Source organism: Molothrus aeneus, chromosome 21 (assembly GCF_037042795.1).
Source record: "Molothrus aeneus isolate 106 chromosome 21, BPBGC_Maene_1.0, whole genome shotgun sequence".
Taxonomy (NCBI): domain Eukaryota; kingdom Metazoa; phylum Chordata; class Aves; order Passeriformes; family Icteridae; genus Molothrus; species Molothrus aeneus.
This window is the reverse complement of record NC_089666.1, coordinates 8,161,419-8,180,370: the sequence shown is the minus strand read 5'-3', so window position 1 is coordinate 8,180,370 and position 18,952 is coordinate 8,161,419. Positions and strand designations below refer to the sequence as shown.

Genomic DNA, 18,952 nt, shown 5'->3' with positions numbered 1-18,952 from the left:
AACCAAGCAGCAAAACATCTTTAATTCCTCATCCTTCCCTCAGGCCCAGCTGCAAGGAGCCTCCAATCCAATTTTTTTTACATTTTTCAATAAAATGGTGAAAAAAGGAGTTCCCCTCCAGTGCTGGGAGGATTTCCCACAGGAAAAAATGGGACAAAAAAAAAGAATTTCTGCTCAAGGTAAAGGATTCTTAGGGGCTGAGGCTCCCACAGTGCCAGGAATTGGAATTTTCCAGAGTTTACAAAAGTTGCAGCTGAATTTTCTCACCAAGATTTAAAAATCTGAGCAAAACAGAGAGGGAGAGGCCAGAAGCCAACCTGGGCTTTTTAATAATAATTAATGAGGTGGCCAATTAAGGACAAATGCCCGGGTGAATTTCAGGAAAAAAAAAAAAAAAACAGAAAAAAAATCAGAAAGAAATCAGAAAAATATCGGAAAAAAATTAGAAAAAGCAGAAGAAAAGCAGAAAAAAATCAGAAAAAAATTAGAAAAAAAAAAACCAAAAAAACGAAAAATAATCAGAAAAAAAAACCCTCCAGGAAGCACCTGAGATCTGTTTCATTCCCCCCCCTCCCCACTGGAAGCAGAGGTGTTGGAATATGATTTTTTTATAATTTAGGAATGGGGTAACTGAGAGGTGTTTTAAAAACTTTTATGTGAAGGGTGAGACAATACAGATGTTACAATTTTTAGAATTGTTTAATTGAATTTATAATTTATGTTATAAATTCCTTTCGGCTCAGCCCACAGAGCTCCTCTTCTCCTGGGGCACTTGGAGGGGCCAAATCTGAGAGGAGAGAGCAGAAAAAAACATGGATTTAGGGGAAAAGTATTGATTATGGGGAAAAGAAAACACTGATTTAGGGGAAAAGGAAATATTGATTTAGGGGTAAAGAAGCACCGGGATCTTGGCTGGTTGAAAGCAGGTATTTGCAAATCTATCCCACTTCTGTATAAGCTAAATTGTTACATTTTGGCTCAAAGTGTTCATCATGGGAAGGTTTGGATAGAGAAAAACTCATCCCATTCTAGCCCTGCCAGGGCCACCTTCCACCATCCCATGTATATTCAATAATTATAATAATATATAATCATAAATAATTATAGAATAATGTATATTATTAATCTATATTATACTATATAAGTTATAATATCTATTTGTTTTTCAAACCAGGACACTATTATATATTAATTAAGATACACTAATTCTATATTATATTATAAATAATTATATCATTATTATATCAATCAATCTATAGTAAAGTTATAAAATATAATACATTCTATATTGATTAATATATATTAATTTCATATTACTATAATTATAGAATTATATATATTCATTAATTTATAAGATATAAAATATAATACTATATATTTATTAATATACATTAATTTTATATTATTGTTATAAATAATTAACTATATGTATTAATCTGTACAATATAAATATATAGAATATATTGATTATACATATTAATTCTATACTATTATAAATAATTATATAATTATACATAATAATATGGTATAGCATTACACATTACAAGATTATTCTATCATAATCACTGTACATTATTTATCGATATTTATCGATATTTCGAGACCATGAGCCCGTTCCTGATGAGCTGTGGGTGCTGCCTGCAGCCTGCCCACCTGCTTGGCCGAACTCCACGCTGTGCAGGAAGAGCCCCTGGGGCGGGGCCGTGGCGTGCGGGGGCAGCGCCCGGGGGTCCCTGAGCTCCAGCAGCGCCTGCAGCTGCCCCGGGGCCAGCCTGCCCTGGCCCACGGCCACCAGGGCGCCCACCATCCTCCGCACCTGCCACAGAGAGGGACAGTGCTGCCAACCCAGCCTGAGTCACCAACCCAGCCTGGCTTAGTGCCAGTCCCACCCTGAGTCACCAACCCAGCCTGGCTTAGTGCCAGTCCCACCCTGAGTCACCAACCCGGCCTGGCTTAGTGCCAGTCCCACCTGGAGTCACCAACCCAGGCCTGGCTTAGTGCCAGTCCCACCCTGAGTCACCAACCCAGCCTGGCCTGGTGCCACTCCCACCCTGAGTCACCAACCCAGGCCTGGCCTGGTGCCACTCCCACCCTGAGTCACCAACCCAGCCTGGCTTAGTGCCAGTCCCACCTGGAGTCACCAACCCAGCCTGGCTTAGTGCCAGTCCCACCTGGAGTCACCAACCCAGCCTGGCCTGGTGCCACTCCCACCCTGGAGTCACCAACCCAGGCCTGGCTTAGTGCCACTCCCACCCTGAGTCACCAACCCAGGCCTGGCCTGGTGCCACTCCCACCCTGAGTCACCAACCCAGGCCTGGCCTGGTGCCACTCCCACCTGGAGTCACCAACCCAGCCTGGCTTAGTGCCACTCCCACCCTGGAGTCACCAACCCAGCCTGGCTTAGTGCCAGTCCCACCCTGAGTCACCAACCCAGCCTGGCTTAGTGCCACTCCCACCTGGAGTCACCAACCCAGCCTGGCCTGGTGCCACTCCCACCCCAGAGTCACCAACCCAGCCTGGCTTAGTGCCAGTCCCACCCTGAGTCACCAACCCAGCCTGGCTTAGTGCCAGTCCCACCTGGAGTCACCAACCCAGCCTGGCTTAGTGCCAGTCCCACCTGGAGTCACCAACGCAGCCTGGCTTAGTGCCAGTCCCACCTGGAGTCACCAACCCAGGCCTGGCTTAGTGCCACTCCCACCCTGGAGTCACCAACCCAGGCCTGGCTTAGTGCCACTCCCACCCTGAGTCACCAACCCGGCCTGGCCTGGTGCCACTCCCACCTGGAGTCACCAACCCAGCCTGGCCTGGTGCCACTCCCACCCTGGAGTCACCAACCCAGCCTGGCTTAGTGCCACTCCCACCCTGAGTCACCAACCGAGGCCTGGCTTAGTGCCAGTCCCACCTGGAGTCACCAACGCAGCCTGGCTTAGTGCCAGTCCCACCCTGAGTCACCAACCCAGCCTGGCTTAGTGCCACTCCCACCCTGAGTCACCAACCGAGGCCTGGCTTAGTGCCACTCCCACCTGGAGTCACCAACCCGGCCTGGCCTGGTGCCACTCCCACCCTGAGTCACCAACCGAGGCCTGGCTTAGTGCCAGTCCCACCCTGAGTCACCAACCCGGCCTGGCTGCTCCTGCTCTGCCTCTGGGCTCATCCCGGGAGCATTTTTGTCCCTTAGTCCCACCCCAGCAGCCACAGCCACCCCAAAGTCTGCAAGAGAAGCTGCTTTTCCCCTCTTGGTGACATTCTCAACCTGCCACGTGCAGGAGCATCTCCAGGTGACCACCAGGGCCCCCACCATCCTCCGCACCTGGGGGCACACAGGGAGGACAATTCTGGGTTTAACCTGACAAGAACCAGCCTGGCTTAGTGCCAGTCCCAGCATCTCATCCACCCCCAGTTCTCCAGCCCCAATTGTCATCCCAAATTCTCCATCCCCAATTTCCCATTCTAAATTCCCCATCCCCAATTCTCTGTCCCTAATTATTCACCTCCAATTCTCCATTTCAATTCCCCCTCCCCAATCCTCACCCCAAATTCTCTGCCCCAAATTCTCCACCCCCAATTTTTCATCCCCAATTCCCCCTCCCCAGTTTTCCACCCCCACCTCAGTCCCTGATTTGGATTTAACAAAAATTCCATTTTTGACCTTTCCAAACTCTCCCAAACCCTGCCTGCAGTGCTGGAACAAATCCCTGGGCTGAGTTTGTGACCCATTAATTAAAAAATAAATAAACCAAAGCCCCCTGAGCAACCTGCTCATGATCAGCACTTCAAAAATATCCAACAGGCCAAGGTGGTTTTATCCAGAGGGAAATTTTGGGACCTTGGAGTGCCCAGAATTTCTCTCCAAGCAGCTCAAATCCTCCCCTCTGTTATTTCATCCTCCCTCGCTAGAGGTCATTGCATGCCATGACTTTGCTGCCTCCACAATTCAGGAAAAATCAGATTAAAAATCAGATTATTGGCACCCATCAGATTAAAAATCAAATTATTGGCACCCATCAGGTTAAAAATCAGATTATTGGCACCCATATCTGTAGGTTTGGTGCCTCCACATATAAAAATATCCACATTCAGCTTCCTAAATGGTTAAAATATTAACATACAAAATATTAAAAAATTAGGATAATTATAATATATAATTATGTAATAATAATTATTATTATTTTGTAATTATTTCCAAAAAATCCAGGGGAGTTTCAGGGCAGAGGGAGAATTTCTGCAGTTTGTAAAGCAAAAAAAAAGTTTTTAAATTTTTTTTCCCAAAAAAAGCCAGGAAGTGAAATTCCAGACAGCTTTTCCTAGGCTCAAATCCAATGAGCATGGTAAAAAAATTAAAAAGAATTTTTTAAAAGGGCAGAGATTGTGAAAAACACTTTTTTTCCATCCTGCCACCTGATTTTGTGAAGGTTTTGGGCACAAATTTAGGAGATTTTGGGATCAAATAAAGAGCCCAAGTCCTTGTGAGTGCCACACAGCTGGAACATTGCTAAAACAATCGATTTTTAGATGAATTAATTAATTTTTAAGTTAATTAATAAATTTAAATTTGGGTTGGCAGCAGCTGGAGGCAGTACCTGTCGGTACAGGAAGGATTTGCTCTTCACCTTCACCTCCCAGAACTCCAGTCCCCTAAAAAAAAACCAAAAAAAGAGCATTTAAATCAAATTTCAGGTGTTTTTTAACCTCCCAGAACTCCAGTTCCCTAAAAAAAAAAACCCAAAAAAAGCACTTAAATCAAATTTCAGGTGGTTTTTAACACTGGGCTCTCACCTGTGCAGGTAGGAAAATAAAACCCAGCTCCTTGACAGAGGTGGATTTTAGCCATGAGTGTAAATAACACAAAAATGAGTGTAAATGACACCAAAATGAGTGTAAATAACACCAAAATGAGTGTAAATGACACCAAAATGAGTGTAAATAACACCAGAATGAGTGTAAATAACACCAGAATGAGTGCAAATGACACCAGAATGAGTGTAAATAACACCAAAATGAGTGTAAATAACACAAAAATGAGTGCAAATGACACCAAAATGAGTGCAAATGACACTAAAATGAGTGTAAATAACACCAAAATGAGTGTAAATGACACCAAAATGAGTGTAAATGACACAAGAACCCCTCCCTCAGCTGCTCCCTGCCAATCCCCCAGTCCCACCTGGATTTCCCTGCAGCCCTGAGTGTCGGGGCTCTCACCTGTGCAGGTGGTGCTGGCCCAGGAGGCCGTGGCCAGGCTGGAGCTGCAGCAGCTGCAGGGTCCTGACGGGGCTCTGGGCCGCAGCCTCGGGGTGTGGGGAGCGGAAGGTGCTGAAATCGTGGGTGCCCAGCAGGAGCTGGGCCGCTGCCCTCATGGCTGGGATGTCCAGGGGGCTGCGATGCACAGAGACTGCTCAGAGCCCTGGGATTGAGCCAGGCTTAGAACTCAGAGCCAGGGCATTGAGCCAGGCTCAAACACCAGGCAGTTACAGCAGGCTCAGAGCCCATAGAGTTACGCCAGGCTCAAACACCAAGGAATTACACCAGACTCAAACCCTAATAAATTAGTTACACCAGGCTCAAACCCCATAGAGTTATGCCAGGCTCAAATCCTAATAAATTATGCCAGGCTCAAACCCCAGGGAATTACACCAGGTTTAAACCCCAAACTCCTTTTAAGGCAAGAAATCAGAGCTCTGACCTACCTCCCTGTCCTCTGTGACTGCTCCAACATCCAGAAAAGGGTTTGGGCTTCCAGGCCCTGACTGGTTTCCAGTCTGAGCAAAATGAGCAACCCAAATTCTATTTCAACTTTTTTTTTTTTTTCTTGGGATGGGCACTCCAAACCTCCCTGGGCAGCAATTCCCACATTTAACAACTCTTTAAAAGGGGAAATTCCTCCTAAACCTCCTCTCCTGGGACCCTTAAACCCTCCTGATGTCCAACTTAAACCCCAGCCTGAGGCCATTCCCTCTCCTCCTGTCCCAGAGCCCAACCTGGGGCTGTCCCCTCCTGTCAGGGACTTGTTCGGAGCCAAAAAATCAATTTTTTTTTCCCCTCCCAGCCCTGATTCCCTAATTTCCTTGCAGAGGAGCCTCCCCAGGGAGCTGCACTCACCCTCCTGGGGGAGCCCAGCACAGATCCTGCTCGAAGACGGGGATTTGGGAGCGGTGGGCACAGCCCAGCAGCAGGCGGTAGATGTAGGTCCTGGAGAGGGCACAGAAACGGGCATGGAAGGTGCTGGAAACCCGCTGGGCACTGAGGATGCTGTGGGACACAAGGGACAGGTCACAGGGACACAAATTCCAAAGGTTTTCCATTGACAGGGACACCAACATCCCAAAGCTTTCCCCTGGAAGTGCAGGGCACTCACTGGGCACTGAGGATGCTGTGGGACACAGGGGACAGGGACACCAAAATCCCCAAGTGAGAGGAAAGAACTCCCCTCTGTTCCCCCCAAACAGCTCCTAGAGCAGATGGAGATGCTTTCAAGGAGGTCCCTTCCCTCAGGACCTGCAGGACTTTGTGCAGCCAGGAAAATCCAGGAAAATCCCAGCACCAGAGGGGTGGCGTGGGAGTGAACCCAGCAGAACCCTCTCAGCCCCAAAAGCCATTCCCATGAGTGTCCACCCATCTCCCACCAACCCCAAAACAGCCAAAAAGGAGCTCCCAGGCACCTGAGCTCCCCTGTTTTCCTCTAGAGGCAGCAGGGAGAAAATTCCCTGTTTCTCCAAACCCAAAATCACCACCCCACAGAGCCTGGGAGGCAGAGAGGAGGGCACAGAGAGCAAATTCTCCCTGCCAGGCAAGGAAATGGAGCTTCCCCGAGCTCCTGCAGCTCTCCCAAAAGTGTTCTCTGGACTGGATGTGACTCTGCAAAATCCAAAATGCAAAATCCACAATCTACAATCCAAAATCCAAAAAGCAAAATCCACAATCCAAAATCCACAATCCAAAATCCTGCAGGAAAAACCCTACTCAGAGCCACCACCCCTGCAGGTGGTGCTTGAGAGGAGAGCTCTCCTTACAAGGGAATTTTTCTCCTGCTGTTTTGCCTCTCTGCCTTTGGAATTTAGTGAGGAGAAAGGAGCCAGGGCAGCCAAAAAACCAGGATAGATTTGGGACCACAAATGTCTTTATTTACTTTAAGGAAAGTTGGTGCTCTGGGGATTTTTGGCCTCTGGCTCTCAGCCCTCCCTGCCCTGGCTCAGAGCACAGAGGGAGAAATGAGAGTTCCTGGAATTTGCTTTGGGCCCAAATTGGGGCTCTGAGTGCTTCAAGATTTGTCTCCAAAAAATAAAACACTGCCACAAAGATTTGCAAAAACAAGATTTGTCTCCAAAAAATAAAATGTTGCCACAAAGATTTGCACAAACAATCCCAGGAATTGCTCCAGTGCCATAAACCATCAGGAGAAATGCAAATTCCATCCTCCAGGGTTTGAAGGAGGAGCTCCAGCCTCCTCCAAACACCAGAATAAAATGATGACATTTATTTCCCTCTGTCTGCATGCCTCCACAAGCACCCAGCCTGCCTTGAGCTAGCACTTGTGTGCTTCTGATTAAATAACCATCCTTTTAGGGAGGTTCTCTCTCTCACAGGAGTTTATTTCTGCTCACAGAATTCCTCAGTGCAAGCAGCTTTTCCTGTTGCAATTGTTCCTTTTAGCCAGGAATGGTTTTGTCCAGAATTTTCTCCAGTAGTTGCATTTCAGATTTCAGATTCCAAAGATTTTCTCAGATTTCAGATTCCAAAGATTTTCTTTCTCTGCATTTCAGAGATCCCATTTTTAAATCTCATTTGCTGAGATCCCATTTTTAAAAATGATGGTAAATAAAGAACTGTGGCTTTTTTTTTTTACCTTTTTTACATTTTTTAGCATTTCCAACAGGGCCTGAATTTTGAGATCAAAGGGAAAAAAAGCCCAAAGACATTTAATTAGAAATGGAAATGTATGAGAGAAAAAATCCTCCTGTTCTCTCCACCTCAAAGCCAATTTGCAGGAGGTGGGAGGAATCCCAGCTCTGCCCTGTCACTCAGAGAATTTTTATTGTGTGGTTACAAAACCAGGAACAGGAGGTGTGAGACTCCTACACTGCCAGTCCCACTCTGAGGGCAGCAGAACCCTCCTAAAACAGCTCCAAATATTCTGAATATATTCTCTGATTGAAATATTCTGATTTTTGGGGGATGGTGTTGGAATTTGAAATGTAAAGAACTCTCAGAACTTTGGGCCTGGAAGCCAAAGCTCAGAACTAAACCCAGGATTTGATTTCAGACCTTGGAAAAAGCTCCCAAACTTAGGTGTTAGAAGTGAAAATGTGGATTTATAGTTTAAAGCAGAGACAGGTTACGGTAAGTAGAGAAAAATTTAAAATTTTATCTGAATATCCTAAGTCCTTTGAGCACTGAAGGTTCTCTCCTCTCCTTTAATCTCTTCATATCCCCCACCCTGAACTTCAAAAAAAGTGCATTATTTACATGCAGGAATTGCTGAATAGGGACCAGTTTTTCCTGTTCTTGCAGTAAAACCAAGCCAAAATAAAGGAATTTTTTGCTCTGCACTTGTTGGAACCCAGGAAATTCCTCTGGCTGCCCTGGAGGACTCGAGCCCCTGGCCAGGGGTCTCAGAGACCCTGGCACAGAGCCCCAGACCCCTGTGCCTTTGCTTTAGCCCTTGGAAAAAACAATTCCCAACCTTGTATGAAGAATTGCAGGTCAAGAAAGTTTAAGTAGAATGATAGTGAATTTATCACAGGGTGAAAAATTGATTGTTGGGGTTTTTAGAATGGGGTTCAAGGGGCAAGATGGAGGGATCTGGGCGTGTCCAGCCTTTCTCCTTCTTCTTCTTGGCCTCCATCTTCTGCTGTGATGGTGGCACTGCTGGATTGGTTTAGAGTAGGAGCTCATGTCTAACATGGGTGATGGGTATTGGGAAGTAATTGTAAATATTGTACAGGTAGTTTTTAGGATAAATAGATAACACCAGTGTGTGAATTTTTCATCACTTGGGGTCACCAATTGTGGTGGTGTTTGCAGGGGACCCAGGATGAGGGAAGAGAGGAGGATCTGACTCCATGTTTCAGAAAGCTGATTTATTATTTTATGATATATAGTATATTAAAACTATACTAAAAGAATAGAAGAAAGGATTTCATCAGAAGGCTTGCAAGGAATAGAAAGGAATGAGAATAAAATCTTGTGACTGACCAGAGTCCGAGACAGCTGGATTGTGATTGGCCATTAATTAAAAACAACCACACGAGACCAATCCAAGATGCACCTGTTGCATTCCACAGCAGCAGATAATTATTATTTACATTTTGTTTCAGGAGAAAAAGTCCTAAGGAAAGGATTTTTCATAAAACCTGTCTGTGACACACCACCCAGGGGCAGGCAGAGTGCTTCTGTCTGTCCTGCTGAGTGCACCTCGGCTGGACAGGAGAAAAAACGTTATAGATAAGAAACAATTTTATAGATAAGAAAAAAATTTTATGGGTAAGGAAAAATGTTATAGATAAGAAAAATATTATAGATAAGAAACAATAAACAACCTTGAGAGCGAGAAATGAAGAGTTCTGACTCCTTCTTTGAGCACCGGGCAGGGAAAAGAGACTTTTAACACCGTGGGGTCGCTGTGAGCAGCAGGAAGCCCGAGACTGTTGCAGTGAAATAAGGGAAAAGAAAGGGTTTTGACTGGCTCACCGGATGGGCTCGGGTCTGAGGTGGTGGTTGAGGCCCTGCAGCAGCTGGGGGCCGGTGAAGGGGGCCCTGCCCGGGGCCCTCTGGATGTCCAGGTGGGCGGCGTTGGCCAGGGCGTGGACGCCGCTGTCCGTGCGGCTGGAGATGTGGAACTTGATGGGAGCGCTGGGCTTCAGCTGCTCTGCTGCCTTCTGCAAGCAAACAGCAAAAACGCAGCAAGAATTCGGCAAAAATTCACAAAAATTCAGTAATGATTCGGCACAAAATTCAGCAAAACGTCAGAAAAAATTCAGCAATAATTTGGTAATAATTCAGCCATAATTCAACAATAATTTAGCAAAAATTCAGCAATAATCCAGAAAAAAATCAGAAAAAATTCAGCAATAATTCAGAAAAAATTCAACAATAATTCAGCAAAAATTCAGCAATAATTTAGCAATAATTCAGCAATAATTCAGCCATAATTTAGTAATCATTCAGCAATGATCCAGCAAGTATTCAGCAATAGTTTAGAAAAAATTCAGAAAAAAATTGGCAATAATTCAGAAAAAAATTGGCAAAAATTCAGCAATAATTCAGCAAAAAATTTTGTAGTAATTCAGAAAAAATTCGGCAATAATTCAGCAAAAATCCAGCCATAATTCAGTAATCATTCAGCAAAAAATTCAGCCATAATTCATTGATGCAACAATGATCCAGCCATGATCCAGCAATTATTCAGCAATAATTCGATAAAAATTCAGCAAAAATTAATCAATAACTCAGCAAATATCCAGCCATAATTCAGCCATAATTTAGCAAAAATTCACCAATAATTCAGCAATAATATAGCAAAATTGTCCTCCTCCTGATGCCTTGTGAAGGCTGACCTAGGACAGAGACTGGACAGAGTTAAAGAGTAAAGCAGGGATTTAGGAAAAAGATCTCCTCAATGCATCCACCTTGGGCAGCACAAGAGCCCAGCCAGGGCTGCACCCAAGATGAACCAAAATGGTCCCAAAAAATGGATGATCAGTCACAAAATTATAAGTTCTGCTCTGTTTGCATCTTGGAGTGAATTGTCCCATTCCAGCTTTAGCCCCTGCAGTCCCACCCTTGTTTTTCTCTCTCCAGCCCACGCTGTTTGTGCTCCTGGGCTGAGATTTGGATCATTTGTCCTTGGTGCCCAGCTGGAGCAGGAATTGTTTTGTCTCCCTGCTCTGTGCACAGAGCTCACCATCCCCTGATATAAAGCCCAGACCCACCCACTAAAGCAGCACAGAATGTGAAAAACAGAAAATCCAAAACCTGAGGCATCACTCCTGGCTAACCACACCTTGTGCTGCTTCCAGAGGAGTTTGGAGTTACTGTGGGTTACAAAGAATTGAGGGTTTGGGGGAATTTCTCCTAAAATCAGTGATTTCTCAGCTTCTGCCCTGAAATCACCTCACACAGAGGATCCAAAATGCCATGAGAGCTTCCTTAGGGGGATAAAATAAAGTCAAAATAAACTAGTAAAATTTAACTACTATCTATTCTCTGCTTTGTGTCATGTGAGCTTCCTTAAGAGCACAAAATAAAGTGACAAATATTCATTTCTTTATCTGCTTTGTGTTGTTGGGTGAGGGGGAAAAAACAGAGGATCGCCCATTTCAGCTCATTTCAACCCAAACCCCAGACAGAAAATCCAGTGAAAATTACTGCAGGGAAGAAGTGAAACATCTCAAAGAGTGAAAAACCACAAAAGAAAGCAGGAAACCAAAGGCATGACTCAAAATTTCCTTCTCCTTCCCTTCCCCACTCCTGAGCACTGAACCCAGCGGTTTTTATTGGATTTTAATTTGCTACAAGAGTCAATAAAATTCGAATTGCTGACTCACAAATACCTTCCAGACTCCTGGAGGAGCAGTCAGAGCTGTGAGCTCTCAGAAATGTTCCATGAAAATGCACAGGGAGGCAGAAAAAAAAACCATAACCAAGCTGCAGGGGGAGGCCTGGGAAAAAAAACCAAACTGATTTTTCCCTTCCATTTGCAGTTCACGTGTGGTTACAATTAAGAATGAAAAAAAAAAATCTGTATTTATCACCCCCAAGCAGAGAGGAGCAGACAGAAATGAAATAATTTCCTGCAGCAGACCTTGGCCTGTGCCTCAGCAATTTGTCTGAGAGCAGGGGCTGATTTTTAAGAGCGAAGTTTCTCCAGAGATGTTTGGGTTTTGCAGGCTCCTCCCAGGTCCCTCTCTCCACCCTTTTCTCCCCCTCCTTCCTCAGCAGACAAAAACCAGCCAGTGGAAACAAGAGCTGGGAGAGACAAGAGGAGAGAACATGGAAAAAATCCTTTTTTTTTTTTGGGTGCAGCACTGCTTAGGATCCCTCAGTGCTTCCCAGCTCCATCTGGATCAGCATAACTCTGAATTTCTCCACTAAAAACCAGACTGGAGAGGAAAAGAGGAGCAAAGTCTCAAGTAAATCTGATTATTTCCCCTGCTCAGCTCAGCCAGCAAATCCAAAAAGGTGCAAGACTGGGAGTTTTCCTTCCACAAATGAGATTTTTCTTCGCCATCAGATTTTTCCCACCTTCCTGAGCATCCCAAGGAGGAATTTTACCATCAGCACCACCAAATAAATCCCAGTCTGTGAAGCTCAAACCTTTGTGGATTTTTCCTCCAGCACAACAAAACACACCGATAATATCCTACCAACTATTGCCTCCAGTTTCAATTTTAATATTTAATTTAATACTTCATTCATTAATATTAGTATTTATTATTTCATTTCTTTTGGATGAGATAGAATCTCCTGGAAGAGAGAACTTCTCAACTTCTCTTTGCAGGCAGCTGAAAAATGACCCCTTCACCTTTGCAAATATCTCCTGCCTGAATATCCAAAGTCCTTGGAGCACTAAAGGTTTCCTCCTCTTTTAATCTCTTATTATGTCCCACCCTGAATTTCAAAAAAAAAGTGCATTATTTACATGCAGGAATTGCTGGATAGGGACCAGTTTTTCCTGCCCTTGCTCTCTTTCATCTGAGGTTTGGGTGCTGCTCATCCAGATCCCAGTCCTGTCTGGGATCCTCTGTGCATTCCCAGGGTGGGACTGAAGCAGGAATTAAGATTTCACCCAGGTAAAAAGAAAAATTAAGAAGATAAAGGAATAAATGAGTCCTGTGTGTGCTCAGTTCACAGCTCTCTGCTCTCTCCTTTAAGCCATATTTTTAATTTTTTTAAATTTTCTTTTATTTAGCAGGTGCTATAAACACTGAAATCTTGTATTTGGCACCTGCTGGAAGCCTCTCACATCTCACCCTTCTGAATTTATCCCGAATTTTTCCACCCAGCCACATTCCTGGAGCAGCCAGGGTGGAAGTTTATCCCTCAGACACGCCAGGGATGCAGGGGAAGCATTAATTGCATTTAGCTGCTGTGTCCTGCTTCATTCACTGAGCCTTCCACAGTTGGAATTACGCTGGAATTTCCACTGCTGGCTGCCAGAATGATATGGATCCACATTCCAGCTTGCTTTTATTGCTCCCAGCTCATTTTTCCTCTCATGCTGATGAACATCAGCCTTGGCAGGGGAGCAAAAGTTCATCCACTTCCCTTCCTGAAATCTGAATTTAAAAAAAAAAAAAAATCCTCCAGATTTTCCATCGACCTTTACAGGCCAATATTGGGAATGTTTTGGAAAAATAAATTTCTCTTCCCCTAGATGGGTCATGGTTTTATCCTCTGGACACAGAGGCTGCAGAGCCCTGCCAGGGAGCTGCACAATTTATTAATTACAGTGTTCTAATAACTAATAACATGCAAGCTGCTGATTGTAAGTCATGCCAGCCTCCCTGACTCACTGGGTGCTATGTCAGCTGAAACTAATTAAAAACCCAGCTCGTTTGCAGTTGGATGGATGAAATGGAAGTGAATGCCAGGAAGGACACGCCGAGAATGTGGATTTTGTTAGAAGAGAAGGTTTCCAAAGCAATCTGCCACGTCACTGGGATCATTATCAAAACAGAGGCTGAAGATGACAGTTCTCTTTGTCTGCTTGAAATTCTTGCTCTTTTTTTAAAGGATGTGGGGAAGGAGGTTGTACCAGAGCTGCCTTGCATAGTAAGGAGCTGGTGTTTCTCCTTTCTCTCTCTCCTCCTCCCTTTTCCTTTCACGGGAACAATTTCTGCCCTCAGCACAAGGCTGCTGGCCAGAACAGGCTTTTTGGGGGGGAGGATGAGTTTGGGCAGAAATTCCCAACAAAATGAGAAATGGGAGATGGTTCAGGCAGGTCTGAGAGGGAAGGGAACTCTGCAGATCCCAAACAACAGCAAAAAGTGAGATCTTCCTTTACAGCAGAGACATTTCTAAGAATTGAGACAGAGCCTGAAGTCCTGGATGTGAAAATTTCCATGAATTACTGGAGGGAGCCAAATCACAGAGCTCCAACATCAGAGGAAACGAGGCCTGGAATTTGCTTTGGGCCCATGTTGGGCTTTCAAGACTTGTCTCCAAGAAATAAAATGCTGTCAGCAAAGTTCATCCCCCTCAAAAAGAGATGAAAAGCTCCTACAAGAGACAGAGCATGAAGTCCTGGAAGTGGAAATTTCTGTGAATAACTGGAGGGAGTCAAATCACAGAGCTCCAACCTTCCAATGAGGGAAAACAATGCCTGGAATTTGCTTTGGGCCCAAGTTGGGCTTCCGACTGCTCCAAGACTTGTCTCCAAGAAATAAAAGTTTATCCCCTTCAAAGGATGAAAAGCTCCTACAAGAGACAGAGGATGAAGTCCTGGATGTGAAAAGTTCCCACAAAGAACTGGAGGGATCGAAGTCACAGAGCTCCAACCTCCCCAAGAGGGGAAACAAGACCTGGAGTTTGCATTGGGCCCAACAAGCCCAAGTTGGGCTTCCAAGTGCTCCAAGAAACAAAAGTTCATTTGTCTCTAAGAAATAAAAGTTCACCCCTTCAAAGAAGGATCAAAATCTCCTACAAGAGGCAGAGCATGAAGTCCTGGATGTGAAAATTTCTGTGAATTACTGGAGGGAGCCAAATGACAGAACTCCAAGCTCCTCATGAGGGGAAACGAGGCCTGAAATTTGCTTTGGGTCTAAACTGGTGCTTCAAAACTTGTCTCCAAGAAATAAAATGTTGTCAGAAAAGCTCACCCCCTCAAAGATAGATGAAAAGCTCCTACAAGAGACAGAGCATGAAGTCCTGGAAGTGAAAATTTCTGTGAATTACTGGAGGGAGTCAAATCACAGAGCTCCAACCTCTCTCTCAGAGGAAACGAGGCCTGGAATTTGCTTTGGGTCCAAATTAGTGCTTCAAGAGTTGTGTCCAAAAAATAAAATGTTGTCAACAAAGCTCACACCCCTCAAAAAGAGATGAAAAGCTCTTATAAGAGACAGAGCATGAAGTCTTGAATGTGAAAAGTTCCATGAATAACTTGAGGGAGCCAAATGAGAGTTCCAACCTCCTCCTGAGGGAAAACAAGGCCTGGAATTTGTTTTGGGTCCAAATTGGGGTTCCAAGTGCTCCAAGAGTTGTGTCCAAAAAATAAAATGTTGTCAGCAAAGCTCACACCCTCAAAGAGAGATGAAAAGCTCCCACAAGTATCTCTGGACTAAACCAAGGCTCCATTATCTCTGGGCAGTTGCAGGGCTCTGTCACAGAGCAGCACCAAGAACTAAAAAAGCTTTGCAATGACACAGGTCTGTTCAGCCTCAGCCCAAACTGACACAAAACCAACTAACCCATCCCAATTTCCACAAAACAGCTGCTGGAACACCAAGTCTGCACCTCCCAGGTTATTTGCTCGCAAACAAATGGCTGAACATCCTCAGAACACAATAACGATCTCATTAGAGCTTTAATTTTGCCCTTCTCTTCGCTTGCCTTCCTGGCTTTGGGGAAAGCAGTGAAGTTCAAGGCTGCAGAGAAAAGGAGGAAGGAAGAGAAATTCCTGCAGGCCCCAGAAGTTTTCTATTAAAGCTGCTTTAAGGCTTCCCATGTGGTTCCAATAGACACAGCAGTGCCCAGCATCAATAGCACCACATGAAAGCACCGAGCTGGCCTGCAAAGTGCTGATACTGGGGAAAAGGCAACACCAAATAAGCTCATGTTTGTCTTTTTCTCCTCTTCTTTTCTCCCCTAATCACCCTCCCTACCCATCTGCCTGCTCAGACACCACTGGGATAATGCACAACAACTGCTGGGCTCACCCCACGCCCAGAGCCTGGGGCCCTGCACGGCTCAGAGGATGAGATAAATGGGATAGAAAATCCTTTTTGGGCTCTGCACAAAATTTAGCCACTTTCTCTGCCACAGTCTCGGGGCAGGAAGCCACATGAATGCACCCTGAGAACTCTGATTCCAGCCATAATTCCTCACACTTTCCTTTCGAGTTGATGCCTCAGGTTTGGCTTTTCTATTCTCCAGATTCTGTGCTGATGCCTCAGGTTTTGGATTTTCTGTTTTTCACATTCTGTGCTGCTCTAGTGTGTGGGTCTGGGCTTTATATCAGGGGATGGTGAGCTCTGTGCACAGAGCAGGGAGACAAAACAATTCCTGCTCCAGCTGGGCACCAAGGACAAATGATCCAAATCTCAGCCCAGGAGCACAAACAGCATGGGCTGGAGAGAGAAAAACAAGGATGGGACTGCAGGGGCTAAAGCTGGAATGGGACAATTCACTCCAAGATGCAAATGGAGCAGAACTTATAATTTTGTGACTGATCATCCATTTTTTGGGACCATTTTGGTTCATCTTGGGTTCATCTTGGGACCATTTTGGTTAATTTTGGGATCATTTTGGGACCATTTTGGTTCATCTCGGGTGCAGCCCTGGCTGGGCTCTTGTGCTGCCCAAGGTGCATCCATTGAGGAGAAACTTTTCTGAAATCCCTGCTTTATTCTGTAACTCTTTCTAGTTCCTGTTCCAGGCCAGCCTTCCCAAGGCACCCCAGTGAGAGCAGCAGGAATTCTGAGCCCCACAGAGCATGGGGATGTCCTGCCCTTGTCCCTTGGGGTGTCACCAAGGCTGCTCCTGGACAGCTCTGTCCTCCACACCAGCAGAGCATCCCAAAGTGCTGCAATTTGGGATTTGGGTCAGACAGACTGACCACAAATGGGAACTGAGTGACAAAATGTGCTCTGAATCAACATGAATCAACAACCTCTTATCTTCCAAGTTGGTACAACTTTCCTTTTGAACCCCATGATGCTTCCAAGACAAGAGAAATAATTCACCTTCCCTTTGATTCCTGACTCAGCAGTTCAACAGCAGCTTGTAATTAATTTACAATTTAAATTCCCAACTGCACCACCACACTCAGGTGACCCATTTTCTACTCCTGGGTATAAAAATGTGTTTTTTTCATTCCTGTTCACACTCTCTGCCAACCCAAACAGCAACCTGGGGTCCTCAAACCATTCCCAGATCCAAGGGAATCCCTGGGAGCAGTGCAGGGATAACAGGATCATGGTTTTTTTTCCCTGGCATAACAGAACTCCAAAAAAAAAAAAAAAATGGAAGCAGCACAGAACAATGGACATCCTGCTGTGCTTTGTTAACAAACCTCTGTCAGGAACATCCTCCCCTGGGAGGAGACAGCATCCAGCTGCTAAATCCATGAAGGAACTGGACATGAAACACAACTGAGGCAGTTTTAAGGACAAGCCACAAGTCCTAACAAAGCTCAGGTGGGCCAGCACCTGATAAGGCTCTCAATTGAGCAGTTCTGGGCTCAATTTTAAGTCTCTTTGAAGGGTTCACATCTTTTTAAGGTCAGAATCTGCATCATGACATCATTTTAGGGATTTGGTTTTGAACTTTGGAGTGTTTAGCACTCTGCCAGTTTCATTGAGTGTCCATCTCAAAATGATATTTACACCTGTGTGACCCTAAAAGCTTCATTTTTATGACAACAGGACCTACCTCCAAATAATTCTGGACTCCAACCAGGGCCTGATCAGTCTTGGTCTCCATAACCCCACTGCAGAGCAAAACAAATATGATTTATTGATGTCAACATTTAGGGACTTGACAGAGCCCACCAAAAAATTCAGGTCTTCTTGGGGGACTTCTTGGATCTTCCCACAGAACTTGCAGGGACCAAACACTGAGGAATGGGCAGGGAAAGTGCCTTATTGGTTATTAAACTTATTAAAATCTAAATTATTAAAATTAAAAGTGGTTATTTTCCAGAAGGGATGTTGGAAATAAAATAATCCTTCAAATGTTCCTCTCTGGACTGGCCCTTGAGACAGAGGCTAACAGGAGAATAAGGCAGATAAGTTAGTTTGAGATTATACTATTTTAGGGCCAGGAGTTGGTTGCCAGTTGGAGGCCAGGACTTGTGAATGTCATAAATTGACTAAAGGGCCACAAGGACAGTTTGTGATGAACTTCCTGCTCTATCCTCCTGCCCCAGCCTGAGACAAACTTCCCTTCTCCTCTTTTTGCCTTGCTGGTTTGATGCATTTCCTGCCTGAACCATCCCTTTTTCTGTGCACAGCAAGGTCCAGCTCTCACCTGCTCAGGAAGGGGTTAATCTCTCACCCGGACACTGTTCTCATCCAATCCTCATCAAACTCTGCCCTCTCCAAGCTCTATCCCCAAACTCGATCCCCAAGTTTTATCCCCAAACCCCGCTCTCTCCAAACTCTGTCCCCAAGCTCTATGCCCAAACTCTGCCCTCTCCAAACTCTGTCCCTAAACTCTCTCCCCAAGCTCCGTCCCCAAGCCCTGCTCTCCCAAACCCCGCTCTCTCCAAACTCTGTCCCCAAGCTCTACTCCCAAGCTGTCCCCAGTCTCTGTCCCCAGCCCCGCTGTCTCCAAGGCTCCCCGGCGCCGGGCGGGGCACGTACCTGTACCTGGTGCCAAAGTACTGAAAGAACACCAGGTACCGGGCAGGGGCGCCGGCCATGGCCGGGACCCCGGGAACACAGACCCGGCACGGAGCGGGCCGGGCCGGGCAGCGCCGCCCGCAGCGCCGCCCCTTCCCCCGGCCGGCACCGCCGCTTCCGGCACGGCGCGGAACGGAACGGCGGGAACCGGGAGAGAGCGGGGCGGGCTGCTGGGGAACGGAATGGGATCGTGGGAGCCGGCATGGGCTGCTGGGGAAAGGGATGGTCTGATGGGGAACAGAGAAGGACTGGTGGGGAACGGGATGGGCTGGTGGGGACCGGGGAATGGGCTCAGGGGACCGGGATGGGCTGGTGGGGACCGGAGATGGGCTGGTGGGAGATGGGACCTGCTCATGGGAACTGGGACTTGCTTATGGGCACCTTGGATGAGCTCA

General features: G+C 45.7%; 1 protein-coding gene across 4 annotated transcripts; it reads right to left on the bottom strand.

The window, feature by feature from the left end:
* Nucleotides 1-640: 640 nt before the first annotated feature.
* On the bottom strand, nt 641-18,650 carry PUSL1 (pseudouridine synthase like 1). 4 transcript variants are annotated; one of them, XM_066563815.1, is made up of 9 exons: nt 18,519-18,650; nt 17,587-17,644; nt 9,688-9,875; nt 6,100-6,249; nt 5,203-5,376; nt 4,581-4,635; nt 3,254-3,310; nt 1,654-1,816; nt 641-787 (listed from the first exon to the last, which is right to left on the bottom strand). In XM_066563815.1, the coding sequence occupies exons 1-9, from the start codon at nt 18,575-18,577 to the stop codon at nt 717-719; spliced, it is 975 nt and encodes a 324-aa protein (XP_066419912.1). In that variant the 5' UTR covers nt 18,578-18,650; the 3' UTR covers nt 641-716. The 4 variants fall into 4 exon arrangements, with proteins under 4 accessions (XP_066419912.1, XP_066419915.1, XP_066419913.1 ...); XM_066563818.1 differs by having other exon boundaries at nt 6,100-6,189; XM_066563816.1 differs by having other exon boundaries at nt 9,688-9,872.
* Between the last annotated feature and the right edge of the window lie 302 nt (nt 18,651-18,952).